Source organism: Camellia sinensis, chromosome 7 (assembly GCF_055761805.1).
Source record: "Camellia sinensis isolate YWXY chromosome 7, ASM5576180v1, whole genome shotgun sequence".
NCBI lineage: Eukaryota > Viridiplantae > Streptophyta > Magnoliopsida > Ericales > Theaceae > Camellia > Camellia sinensis.
Window position 1 is genome coordinate 78,569,385 of NC_138967.1, and position 12,724 is coordinate 78,582,108.

The following is a 12,724-nucleotide window of genomic DNA, read 5'->3' on the forward strand; positions in this document are numbered from 1 at the left end:
TTGCACATCAACCCAGTCATGTCGTTGGTTGCTTGCCGTCGTCCCCTCTTTTTCCTACTAGATCTGGAAGATGTAGAAATAGAAACTGCAAAAAAAAAAAAAATAAAAAAAAAAAAATGCTTCATTGTTCGAAGGTATGAATCCCAGATCTGGAATCCTCCATCTTCATTTATTTATGGTTTGCTAGTTATGTTGTGGGTTTGCTGACTTTTGTTCCCACTCTTGTAACTTTTTGCTTTGTTTATTTAATAAAAAAATATTTTCATTGTTGTATGTGATAAAGTTAGGTTGAATAATGATAATAAAAAAAATTGTTTGTCTTGCTTTTTTGTGTCTTTGTTTGTTATATACATATTGAAAGTGCAAAAAAAATTATTTATGTTTGTTTTTTTTATGGCTTTAGAAAGTGGGGAAGGCCCTAATGCAAAAGCCCAAAAATAAAATTTCAAAAAAAAAAAAAAAAAATCTAATTCACAAACTGCCTGCAACCGCCCCCCACCCTTTCAATCCGCAACGCGGTTCCATTTTTTCCCAACCCGCATCCCATCTGGCGGGTCCAACCTGTCATCTGAACTGCACAGAACCAATCCATGAGCACCCCTAATTGTTGTTATATTAAACCATAAGAGTTAGTTAGAGCTAGTTGGGTCCTTTATCGTATAAATAGGTGGTTAGGCCCCTCTATTATTCAGTTTATGATATTTTGTGATTGTATTTTCAAAGCTAGAGAGCTTTTTTTATCTCTAATTGAGCTTTTCTCTCTCTAATGAAATCCATTTCTTGATTTGATTCCATCAGTTTGGAGATCATCATAAATAAGATCAAGGTAGAAGAATAGATGGTGATTAGAGGATAGACTTTTTGGTTGGATTGGGAGGTTTTTGGACATTGTTCATTGATGCACTTATGTCTGTTGTTGGTTAGCCTGAAGGTGTCTCATATTGAGCTGTTCTGGTGAGTCAGAGAGAGGCAATGGGTGCTGTGGTTTTCTTGAAATGAGGCAATGGGTGTTGCAATTTATTTGGTAGTTTGGGAGGAGGACTTGGGGTCTAAGGGGTGAGCTAGTGGTCTTGTTGGGTTGTGATGCAAGTCACAGATGTGATCGAGTTATCATGGTCTTGCTATATATCTGATTTGGAGGAGTATTTCTGCTGCTTGATCTTTGGTTGGGTGTTGGGGTTTGTTTCTTTTTGCCAGTTGGTATCTTACCAACTTTGTTTCCATTTTGTTTTCTTTTTTCTGGATTGCTTGTTCTCTAGCATTTGTTCCATGAATAGCTTGATGCTTTTCTTCAGTCATGCTTGTTACATGCATTCCCCTTTATTATCATAATAAAATATTACTTTTTTGCCGATAAAAAATAAGGAATAGTGATATGATCACCATAAATGAAAATGTTAAGAGGGAGAGGAAGATCTAAACCGACATGGAATGTTTAATTTAATTGAATCTATATATCTCTTGATAAAGCATATTGTCAAAAAATGATTCATATAGCCGATACCACTTGATTGGCTTATTTTGGTCTAGTTTGATGTTTCCTTTAGTTATTAAAAGTTTTCGAAGTTGTTCAAATTGAATAAAAATAAGGCACCAATTTCTTTAGTATATTATCTATTTTGCAAAAGCTTAACCTTGGGAATTAATTGTTTGTTTTGTTTTGTTTTGTGTTTTTTTTTTTCCCCCTCTAATAAAAAAGTTCAGCCAACTAGTATAGGCATTCTTTATGATCTTGCTTCTGGTATTCATTCTTGAATCAACAAACCCTCAGATTGTTACTTATGCTATTTTGCATTTCCCGCTACTTCACCTTACAAGCTCAACTGGATTGGAGTGGCATCTAGAGAGAAACTAGATCCTTCTTAAAATGAGGGCTCAACAATGGTTGACTCAGATTTGTATTAATTCTCAAAGGTTTTGTTGCCCCAAGACTTGCAACCATTATTTATAATAAACCCGATTCTTGTAAAATAAGAAACTAATGAATTAGGAAATAAAATTAAAACTACTAAAATATTAAATCTAAATAATCTCAAATCAAGAAACTAAATAATTCTATTTTATTCTATACTAAATTAGAATATTCCTAGTCAAATATTAATTTTAAAATAATAAATTAAAAATTTAGATTTTTTTAAAATTTCGTCTGCCTCATAAGGCCCACCACGGGTAGAATCTTCCGTTAATGGAAGGGAGGTTGGTATAATTATACCAAACTAGTTGGATTCATTTTATTTATGCCAATTGCCAGGGAGGTTGGTGTAATTTACTATTTTACCCCCCAATAAATTTATCAGCCTGATCATTTTATTTTAGATCCTTTGGTTTCTCTCTCATCTTTGAATGGTGTTGCTAATGATTCTTCTCGTGGAACATGTTCCAGCTTACAGGAGATCTTGATAAGATGGTTGCTCTGCAGAGATTATTAGAACCATATGGCATTTGTGAGGTATGTTATTTCTCCTTGATCTTGATTCCAGTAGCATTCAGTAACTTTTAATTAAGTGTTGCATACTGTTATGTGTCCTATATTTTTCTGAGATTACTATTGGACTTTTTCACTAAAAATGGCTCGTTGAGATGAGATTTTGTGAGAAATAAAACCAGCTGAATGTCATTTCATAATACCAAAATTGCTTTTCAAAATATGAAGAATGGAAAAGAAATCCTACGAATCCCAGCCATATCTTGACAAGAAAAAAGCTATTTTGGTAAAATAACGGAAATATTTTCTTTATTCTCTCTTTGTATGGTCTAACTAAATAAGGATGGCTCGCTTTGTAGGTGGCACGAACGGGGCGTGTAGCATTGGTACGTGAATCTGGTGTGGATTCCAAGTACCTTCGTGGTTTTTCTTTTCCGTTGTAACTTGAACTTGAGAGAGAGTTCATGATAAATGGAGTGGGGATGCATTCCATGCAGAAGTTTCACATAGATACCTGGAGACATCTCTGATTTTCCACTGAGAAGCATTCCAAACCATACAATTCCAGTTTGCATCTTGTAATTTTCTTATTGTTTCAACCCTTGCAGAGAGATTAAAAAAATTTGAAATTATGTCAAAAGCATCTTTGTAGGAGAACTTTGTGTTTAAATTGGAAGTGTTGTGAAACCATGTTTTAAGACTTATTTTTCTAACCTGGTCAAGTCATGGGATTGAAAACAAAGCCTACCTTTAAAGGTTAATTTCATTGACAGAGGATGTTACAAATGAGGAATATCATTACCCTCCGAACCTGCTGCCACTCCCTTCTCACTTTTGCACTCATCTCTCTCTTAAAATCACAAACTCAACATAATCGGTCACAGCCCCAAGGTTGCCTCCATTCTTCATCACACCTCCAACCGCCATCACTTGTATAGTTCCATCACTCGCAAATCATCGACCAACCCAACACCATGACCATAAACACAGATCCTCTCCAGCACCCACATGGATCTACTCCAGTGCCACAAATTAATTGTCTGCTACCACTATGACATGATGACATGGGTCCACCCCATGGATTGGTGATTTTCATGGTGTTTCAAAGAGAGGCCACACCACCATTTGAAACCCAAACAAAAGTCCCTAAGTTCTTGCAATTTGACAACTTCTGTAGTCTGGATTGGTTTGCAATTTGATAACATGGATGTTGGCGGGTTTGTATTTGATGGTGGCTATTGGTGGTAGTTGGGGTGAGAGATGAGTATTTGATGGTGGCTATGGTGGTGGGTGGGGTGAGATATGATAAGAGGGGGAGAAGAAAGAGAGGGACGACAGTGGGGTTGGCAATGAGGCAAGGGAAGTGGTGGTGCCATGTGATGGTCGCGAGAGGAAGGGAGAGAAAAAAAAGAAAGAAAGAGAGAGAGGAAGAGATGAAGGATAAGATTAAAAAGAAAAAGAAGAGACGAGGGAAGTTTGGCTGTGGCAGCTAGCTGGGGATGGTATAGTGAAGGAAATCATAGCAAAAGGAATTAGAGCTGATCATATGAGAGAATGTAACGATCGACGTGGGCAATGTTATTTATGTAATCATCATATTTTTCGGAGTTTGTTGTGTTGTTCTTCTTGAGCTTAATTAATCTTCTGTTAAATTTTTAGTATTTTTTTTTTTTGGAGTTTATTATTAGTTGGACACTACAGAGGAAAATTTAATAATTATGTGGAAATATTCTTTGTGATGCACATTTCTATTCTATTTAAAAAAAAAAAAAATGATTTCCTATACATGTCTGGAAAAGTTGAAAAAGAAGTTGGGTATAAAAATGTGTTTGAATGCACTTTGATGATGCACATATGGACATGGAGTTTATTTTGATTTTGGAAATCACACAATTCATGAAATTATATTTTGTAGGTAATTAAACCAATATTAATTTGAGCCGTCACATGTTTGATTAACCTACTAAACTAAATCAGAATAAAATTGAAGTGCATTTAAGAATTGTCTACTTACTAATAATATTAAAAAAAAAAAATTAAGGGAAGAATTGTCAAGGATTTTCAAAATAAAGTGTTAATGTTTTGATATTTTCAAAACATTCATGGTTCATCTTTGGAAAATTAACTTGTACCATATTAGAAAGTGAGGAAAAAATGGAACAATTTGCCAACTGCAATGAGCCGCATAATCCAAGCAAAAAGCAACAAACAAAAATAGAAAATTATAGCGATAGAAAAATTTAACAATAAGAACAAAACACATTGTCCAATGACAAGCATTGTCTATAAACTTTTATGTCTGTGTTAAGGGCAACATTTCACTTATAATTCCCCCAAAACTTTGCCTACCATAAAAATTGTTGGCTGTGTTTGGAACGATTTCCAAATCATGATTCTACTCCCACATTTCAATATGATATTTGGATAGAATGTTCAAAATATATTTCTACAAGAGTTTTCTGTGTGAGGTATGATTTTTAATTTTTTTTTTAAAATTTGGCCTAACTGGACGTCCCACCGGTCATTCGGCCAATTGATCGGAATAGTGCAAATTTTTTTTTTATTTTTTTACAATTGACATATGTTAATTTTTATATATTTGAAAAAATATTTTTCAAAATTTTTAAAATTTTTTATATACTTTAATAGAATTTTGAGTTATATATGTTTGGTTATGAGTTATAAGTTTTTTTTATCAAATATCATATGTTATATCAAAAATTTTCCACTCAATTCAAAACTTTTTTACCAAATAATTTCAAACTCAAAACTCATAAAGTCAAAATATAATTCATACTCTCAAATCATATTTAAAAAGTTTTACCAAACGCAACCATTGTTTCTCTCAATTAGTTGTGCGCAGAGAGAGAGAGAGAGAGAGATGACTGATGAAATAGTAGTGAGTAACAAACAAGTGATTTTGAAGGATTCTGTTATTGGTTTCCCCAAAGAATCAGACGTTATTAACGGCTACCAACATACACCTGAAGGTTCCCGAAGGTTCTAAAGCGATTTTGGTGAAAAATCTCTACTTTCATGTGACCCTGCCATGTGAGCTCGCATGAGCCAATTTGAAGGAAGCTATTTTGAGTCTTTCAAACCTAGCCAGGTAAGCAAAAACAGTCATTTTCATAGCATTCAAACCAAAGACTACTGTTTTCTTTCAATTACTTAAAAAAAAAAAAAAAAAAAAAAAACTTATATGTTTGTTTACATAACTATATATATATATAGTTTTAATTTATAAATTCTACAAAAAAAAAAGTCTTGATAATAATGCGCTCGGGGGACAAAAAGGATAAAATTCAATTCTGCTGATGCACATGGCATTAGGTTTACAGTAATGTTAGGAGGTCTGAATTTTCATGACTCGAATATCTTAAAACGACATCATTGACATATTCGAACCATTCAGGTCGTACAAATTCGGACCACTAAATATTTTTCTTACGTTTATAGTAAATGTTGGATGTCACAACCACATGTTTTGTACTCCAACCCATCCTAAAGGCTTTCAATAATATAGAAATTGTTGAATATTGGAAACTGTAAATTGGATAGATAGCAATATGAGGGAATCTTTTAAGGTGATTTGACTAAAAGAAGACAACTAGGTGCTACTACAGACCAAACGATAATGCTAGAATCATTGGATTCAATTTTATATAGTGGGCGTCCGGAAAGTTGCTATTTTAGTAGGTTATTTTAATTTTTAGTTATTTTAGTAGGTTAAAATTTTTGTACTTGAGAAAAATTAAATTTTTTTGTAGTTGGATGTGATGTTTGTGAGAGAAAAAATGAAATGATTATGAATTTGATATGGTATTTTATCTTATTAGATATTTTAACTTATTTTGTCTTTTTGTGAATTTTAGCCTAAAAGAGGCTAAAATTTTTCTTGCCAAACACTCCCAAGTGACGAAAGGCCACACCAAAGACCTAAAGGCTTACTAACAAAACAACCCATGGAGGAGGAGCAAGGATCCTCTAGAGTGATTTTTCCTTAAAGTTTTCTAGAGTGTTACAATGTGTGGTTGAGATTTACTAGCAAGTCACATCAATTTTTCTGATGTGACTTGCCAATAAATCTCAACCACACAATGTAGGACTTTAGGAAACTTTAAGAAAATTTCACTCTAGAGGATCTTTGGTGATGGAGGACTCCAAGTAACTAACAAGTCCAACCAATGGAATTAGAAAGTTCAACTGAATTAATGAGAATCTCCACCTATTTATAGCTAGAGAATCCTTTCCTAAAACAAAATAGGTTTCCTAAAAAAAAATAAGTTTCCTTTCAATCCAATCCAATCTAATCCAAAACCAACTAAGAAACATTAAATCCGAAACTTTAAAAAGTCCAAATCAAGTCAAATTGGTCTCTCACACATCCAAACCAATATGGAAGTCCGAATCAAGTCAAATAGGTTTCTCATACATCCAAACCAATATGGGAGTAAAAACCAAGTCCATGTTTGACTATCCACAAATCCTATTCCAATTAGGAATAGAATACAAAATCCGAATCATATTGGTAATGGACATTGAACCAATAATCCAACAAATCTCCACCATGGCGACATGTTCAACTGCAACAAGCCAACCAACATAAATTTCTAATGTAGAAGAAGCTTAATGGAGTAGATAAGGAGACAAAAAGGTAATTTTTTAAACTTCTCTATCAACTTTATTTTGAGAGCTTCTATTTTCACACCACACAAACTCTCAGTATACACCACTTTCTTAGTTCACACCACACATATTTTGAATTAGAGTGATTCTACTTGTACCGCTACTTTACTTCGTTACACCCTCCATATGAGTTTTTTTTTCTTCTTCCAATTTTATCCATGTGTGAAATTACTTCTAAGGACAAAAAACTAAAATTAAATATATTTTATTATCTTCTTACATCCCTTGGTCTTCAATCCCTACTTTTTTTTTCCTTTCTCAATTTTTCTTTTCTCTTACACGTTTCTTTTCAAAAAGTGAGAATCATAGTGTTTTGATCATCAAAGAAAACAATGGATGAAGAAACGGTGGTGAAGAACTAGCAAAAAAGTGAAATGGTAGACTGTTTGTCAACTTTTGTTTGGTGTTTCGAAATCAAACAAAATAAAATAGTCCAGCATCACATTGCCGAACAAAATATGTAAGTCTAGTAACCAACTGCTGAATAAAAGATATATTTTCGGTAACCTAAGGAAATTTTTTAAATTTGTTCGGCTACTCATTATCATGTATTTTTAGTTTCATTTTTTTTTTTTATGTTTTTTTTTAATTTTTTTGTTTGGAAGGATTATACTTATAGTCATTGCAACAACACAAGTACTGCATTATTAGTGGACTCGAGTTATGAATTCATTATAGACAAGGTCTGTTAAGTGTTTTTATGAATACAATTTTTTTCTTATTTTTAATTTGTATTGAGTTTTATTAATAATTTGACGTATAAATGTATTTATTATGTTTAAATTTTTAGTAGTCGTCAAGCATTAATTAAATGGGCTTCTGACGTGGGGAAGAAGATTGGATTTGTCATTGTTATAAATACATCAGATATGAGAGGTAATGGCAGAAAACCAAGACATGCACTTGCTTGTGAAAGAAGTGGTTACTATAGAGATAACAGGAAAATCAAGGGGAAATGGTTGAGGTTGATAGGTTCTAAAAAGTGTGGATGTCCATTTCTATTAAGGGGGAAAAAATTACGTACAAATAATGAGTGGATGTTGCATGTCTTATGCGAATTGCACAATAATTCGCCTGCTGAACATCTTGAAGGACACTCATTTGCTGGTAGATTATCTAAAAAGGAAACATCATTATTAGTTGACATGTTAAAGAGTATGGTGCGACCAAAAGAGATATTGATTACATTGAAACAAAGAGATATTGGTTAAATCAAATCGTATCTCTTACTTCAAACAATTTTCGGATAAGTTGAGACCATATATCCATTACATAAAAGATGTACAAGTAGATGACAATTGTGGTTTTAGGGCAATAGCTGGATTGATTGGTTTAGGTGAAAATGATTGGCAACAAGTTAGGCGAAACTTGTTGACTGAGCTACATTCGAATGTAGTGCACTATGTGTAACTATTTGGTTCACAAAGGTTGATGACCTTATCTCTATCTTATCCTACTTCGAACCTGGCCTTAGATTTAATCATTGGATGACTATGCCCAACATGGGCCATTTGATAGCATCATACTACAAGTCGCTCTTTATCATGTATCTATGCAACAATGCTTGACATTTCTACCACTTAGAGCAATACAGATTGCAACACCTGATTGAAGAGATATGTGCATAGGATTTGTAAATGGAAACCATTTCATGCAGGTAACTGCCGAGTCTACTTTGATCATTACCATGTCTTATTTTGTAATTCTACCTATTGATTTCTTTGCAACCTGGTCATCCAATACCTCCGATAGCAAATAATTGGATTCGTTTTCATCACCCGTATGCTAGTGGATGGGAAAAAACATGTACTATCTGTATTAATCAATTCCGTATTCTTGTCAGCCCTGATGTAGTAACTACCAAAACTATCGATATAGACAAAGTGTGATAACAGATTTTATGGATGTTTTTATGGATATTCGTACACTAATTTTTTAATGAATAATTTTATGGATACTTTTTATGTATGATTTTACGGATGCATGTTTGATTTATGGATGTTTGTTATGGATGTTTGAAGGAAAAAGTCAATCTTTCAATGTGCAGTGACAAGTGCCGAGACAAATCTATTATAGTTTAGCAACATGACACTAGAGTAATCTGATTTGTATAACAATGTATCACCGAATAGGCACTTCACAACTAACCGGAATTAATTTCTTGTTGTTATCCAATCGAACGACAACATATTGCTAGGAAAAAAAGTTTGTCTGGTAACATAGCACTAGATGAATTCAAATTCGTTAACATTGTATTACCGAAGAGGTCTAAATTATTGCTTGGAATAAAGTGGCTTTGTAAATGTATAGCAACAAAATGCTGGACTAACCTATTTTTTCCGACAATATAACACCGGAAGAATGTAAATTGTCTAGTACTGTGCAACTGAACAAACATTTCACTGTGGGCTCCACTGAATCCCTCGTTTTCCCTGCTTTCTCTTTTCCTCTGTTGTTTCTCTCTTTTCCCTCAAAAAATTAGTGGTGTAAAGAGATGAAACAGTTAATTCAAGGTTAGTTTTGGTAATATATTAGAGGTGTAATAAAAATTACATTTTTTTTAGTGGTGTAATGAGATGGAGGGTGTAAAGAGGTAAAATAGTGGTGTAATTAGAATCACTCTTTGAATTAATTGATATTTTCTCAATCCATACCAACAGTTTTCCAAAAATCCCAAAATAGCCTCATTATCTCACTCTCCAACTCTACCCTAACTACCATTGCCACCACCACCACTGGTGGTTGCCACTTCTTTTGTCACCTCCCCCCTCCCTAACATTCTTCTTTTTCTCCGGTGACTCTCATTGCCCTTCCTCTGCCCATCAATAAATACCAAAAACCTTCTTCTTTCCCAACCCCAACTTTAACCCTAACCTTAGGCACCACACAACACTGCTGCTACAACCATCATCCCCATTAGCCATTTCTACTTTTTTTGCCTCATCGCCGTCAGCCGCACCTCTCCTCTCCTCTCCATTGACCTACCTTCGATCTCTTTCTTTTTTCTCGAAATTGTAATCGAGAGATCCCGATTTGCTCTCTTTGTCGTCAAGCTACGGCGACTCTTTAAATGGGTGTGGATGGGTTGCGGGGTTGCCAATGGGGCACTGGGGAAGGATGTGGGAGGCGCTTCGACAAAGTGGGAAAAGCTGGTGCCAAAGGTGAAGAGCACTTGGGGTTGTGCCAGAGGTAGGAACAGCGATTATGGTGGTCTGTGTTGGTGGGACAGTGGCTAGCAACGGTGTGATGGGGGTGGTGACTGCAACAGTGACATGGAGAAGGGGGTCGTAATTAATGACGATCGAAGATGAGGAGTAGCTGGCGAATGGGCAACCACGGTGTCTGGTGGTAATTAGTATGTAGGGTGTAAACTTAGAATTCTATCCAAAATAATAATTTGACAAAGGGACATAAATCTAATTAATAAAATTATAAAATGGGTGGGTACTGAGTCAGATAGTAATGTGTAAATAGAGGCTCCCTATTATTTTCCCAATAATTTAAAGGCATGGATTTATTTTGACAAAGAGTAATGATTGAGACCCCCACAAAAATTCCACCCCCACAACCCCCACATCATCCTATGTGTGAGAGAGACAGAGAGAGAGAGAGAGAGCGAGCAAAAAAAAAAAAAAAAAACTCATATGGACCAATCACACACATTTGGGTGTCATGGGGTTCTCCAAATTGAGGGTCCCAAGCTTTTTCCTTTGACAAATTGGTTGCTTATAAATTTTTCTTCTTATTATGTTGTAGTCAATCATATATATATATATATATATATATTTAATTTTAGCTTTAGAATTTGGTTGTTTGATTATTTGGAGATGAGGTGCCATCCTTCAGTATTAATCTAATGTTTTAATAATGGAGAAAATTGGTGATAAATTTATATTTCCGCCCTTATAAGTTATTAACAACAATGTTGCAATTATTGGGGCCATAAAGACATTTGTTAAAAATTTGTTGGTCAAAAGGATATTACCATCTATTTGTTGAAATTTTTATTTTTAACCTATTTGATCAAATCTTTTTATTTTTAATTTTTGTTTGTTTAATTTTTTGAACCTATTTGTTGAAATTCACCGAGCCTATTTTTTTATCCATTGAAATTCACAAAGCCTATTTTTCCTATTTGTTTGAATTTTTATTCAATATGTTCAAATTCTCATATACACACAGAGATATATATAGAGAGAGGGGGCTTATTTGTTTAATTTTCTTTTTTAACTTATCAGTTCAATTTTTTAACTTATCTGTTGAAATGCAATCAGTTTTTGTTATTTTTTTATTTGTTCAATTGCAATATGTTTCACAACAAGAATAACAACAAAGAAATTTTTTTTTTGAATAATCCAAAACACACAAATATACGTACACATTTCTATTCCAACATGAATTAACTTTCTGATGGATGAATAGGGCCATGAAAGGAATCCTAACTTCTTCAAGGTTCAACAACAAGAATCCTATCTTCTCATCATCAGTAAAAGCCATAGTAGATACATCTTGAGTTTTAGAAGTCAATAAAGCTCCCAATCCTCACTGTCCATTTCCAAGTTTTTTACGATCGCATTCATCATTTGCTGAGCTTCGAAAAATATCTTTAAAGATGATAACTCTGAATAGTCCTCCTCACCCTCATCTTCTTCTTCATCATCACCACCTCAAGGTCATAGTTTTCTTCCCTCTCAACAACCTCTTCACGTTCTTTATCTTTCTCTTTCTAAAACCTTTCTTTTCATCATCAACTGCTATTGTTGCTGTCGTTGGACTTCCAACAACTCTTGAGCTTCAAAGCGTCATTACCAAACTGTTAGTAAAAATTATGTTGGGTCTAGATTGACAACAACCAAGCAATAATTCAAATTGAACAACTTAAATAGGAAAAATCAAGCAATTGTGATTTCGGTTCTAATGCCTCAAAAAAATGAGGATTTCTTTGGATCAACTAATGGTAACAAAGTAAACAAGAGGAAAACAAACTGTTTTATATCAACTATGGTAACAAAGTAGATTAAACAAACAAATAGCAATTTCAAATTGAAATCACCTATATTCATTCAACAAGTACAAACTGCAGTGAAAGAAACTACTCCTAAGTTACAATCTGAACTACTCCTAAGTCTAAAAACTAAGTTGTTATGTTGTTGTTGATGTCCCCTTCTCTCTGCAAACTTATGGCTTTTATACTTCTTCTCTGCCGTGCCCCCATGATCTCATCAATCTGGAATTACTGCTATGTAACTGCTATAACTACTACCTGACTTCTAGGCTGTCAAACCTCTCCAATCCTTTATTTCTTCCTGTCGAACTTCACTTTTTTAAGTTGACATGTGACCCTAAGTCCTCATCCTTCCCTCAACAGAGAAAAATCCCTACCTTGTCCATGTTTCTTGTTAAAGGACTGCCCACTAAACCCATGATCACTGTCAATAACTGCTCCACCATTCGCAGTCAACCCACATACGAAAATCCACTTCTAACTACTGACGTTGGTCTTTTGATGCTAAACATCCACTCCAGACTTGGCCACGTGTCCTCCACTGACTGGACCACATGTCGACAAGGCTTGGCAAAACTAGGTGCAAACAATGCCCCCCTTGTTCA

General features: G+C 34.3%; 1 protein-coding gene across 1 annotated transcript in view; it reads left to right on the forward strand.

The window, feature by feature from the left end:
- Nucleotides 1-3,123, forward strand: part of LOC114272681 (acetolactate synthase small subunit 1, chloroplastic-like) — a 61,192-nt gene extending 58,069 nt beyond the window's left edge. The window contains exons 11-12 of the mRNA XM_028214398.2: nucleotides 2,384-2,449; nucleotides 2,785-3,123. Coding sequence (XP_028070199.2) covers nucleotides 2,384-2,449; nucleotides 2,785-2,868 — 150 coding nt within the window. The 3' untranslated portion in view covers nucleotides 2,869-3,123. The remainder of the gene's footprint in view (nucleotides 1-2,383; nucleotides 2,450-2,784) is intronic.
- The last annotated feature ends 9,601 nt before the right edge of the window (nucleotides 3,124-12,724 follow it).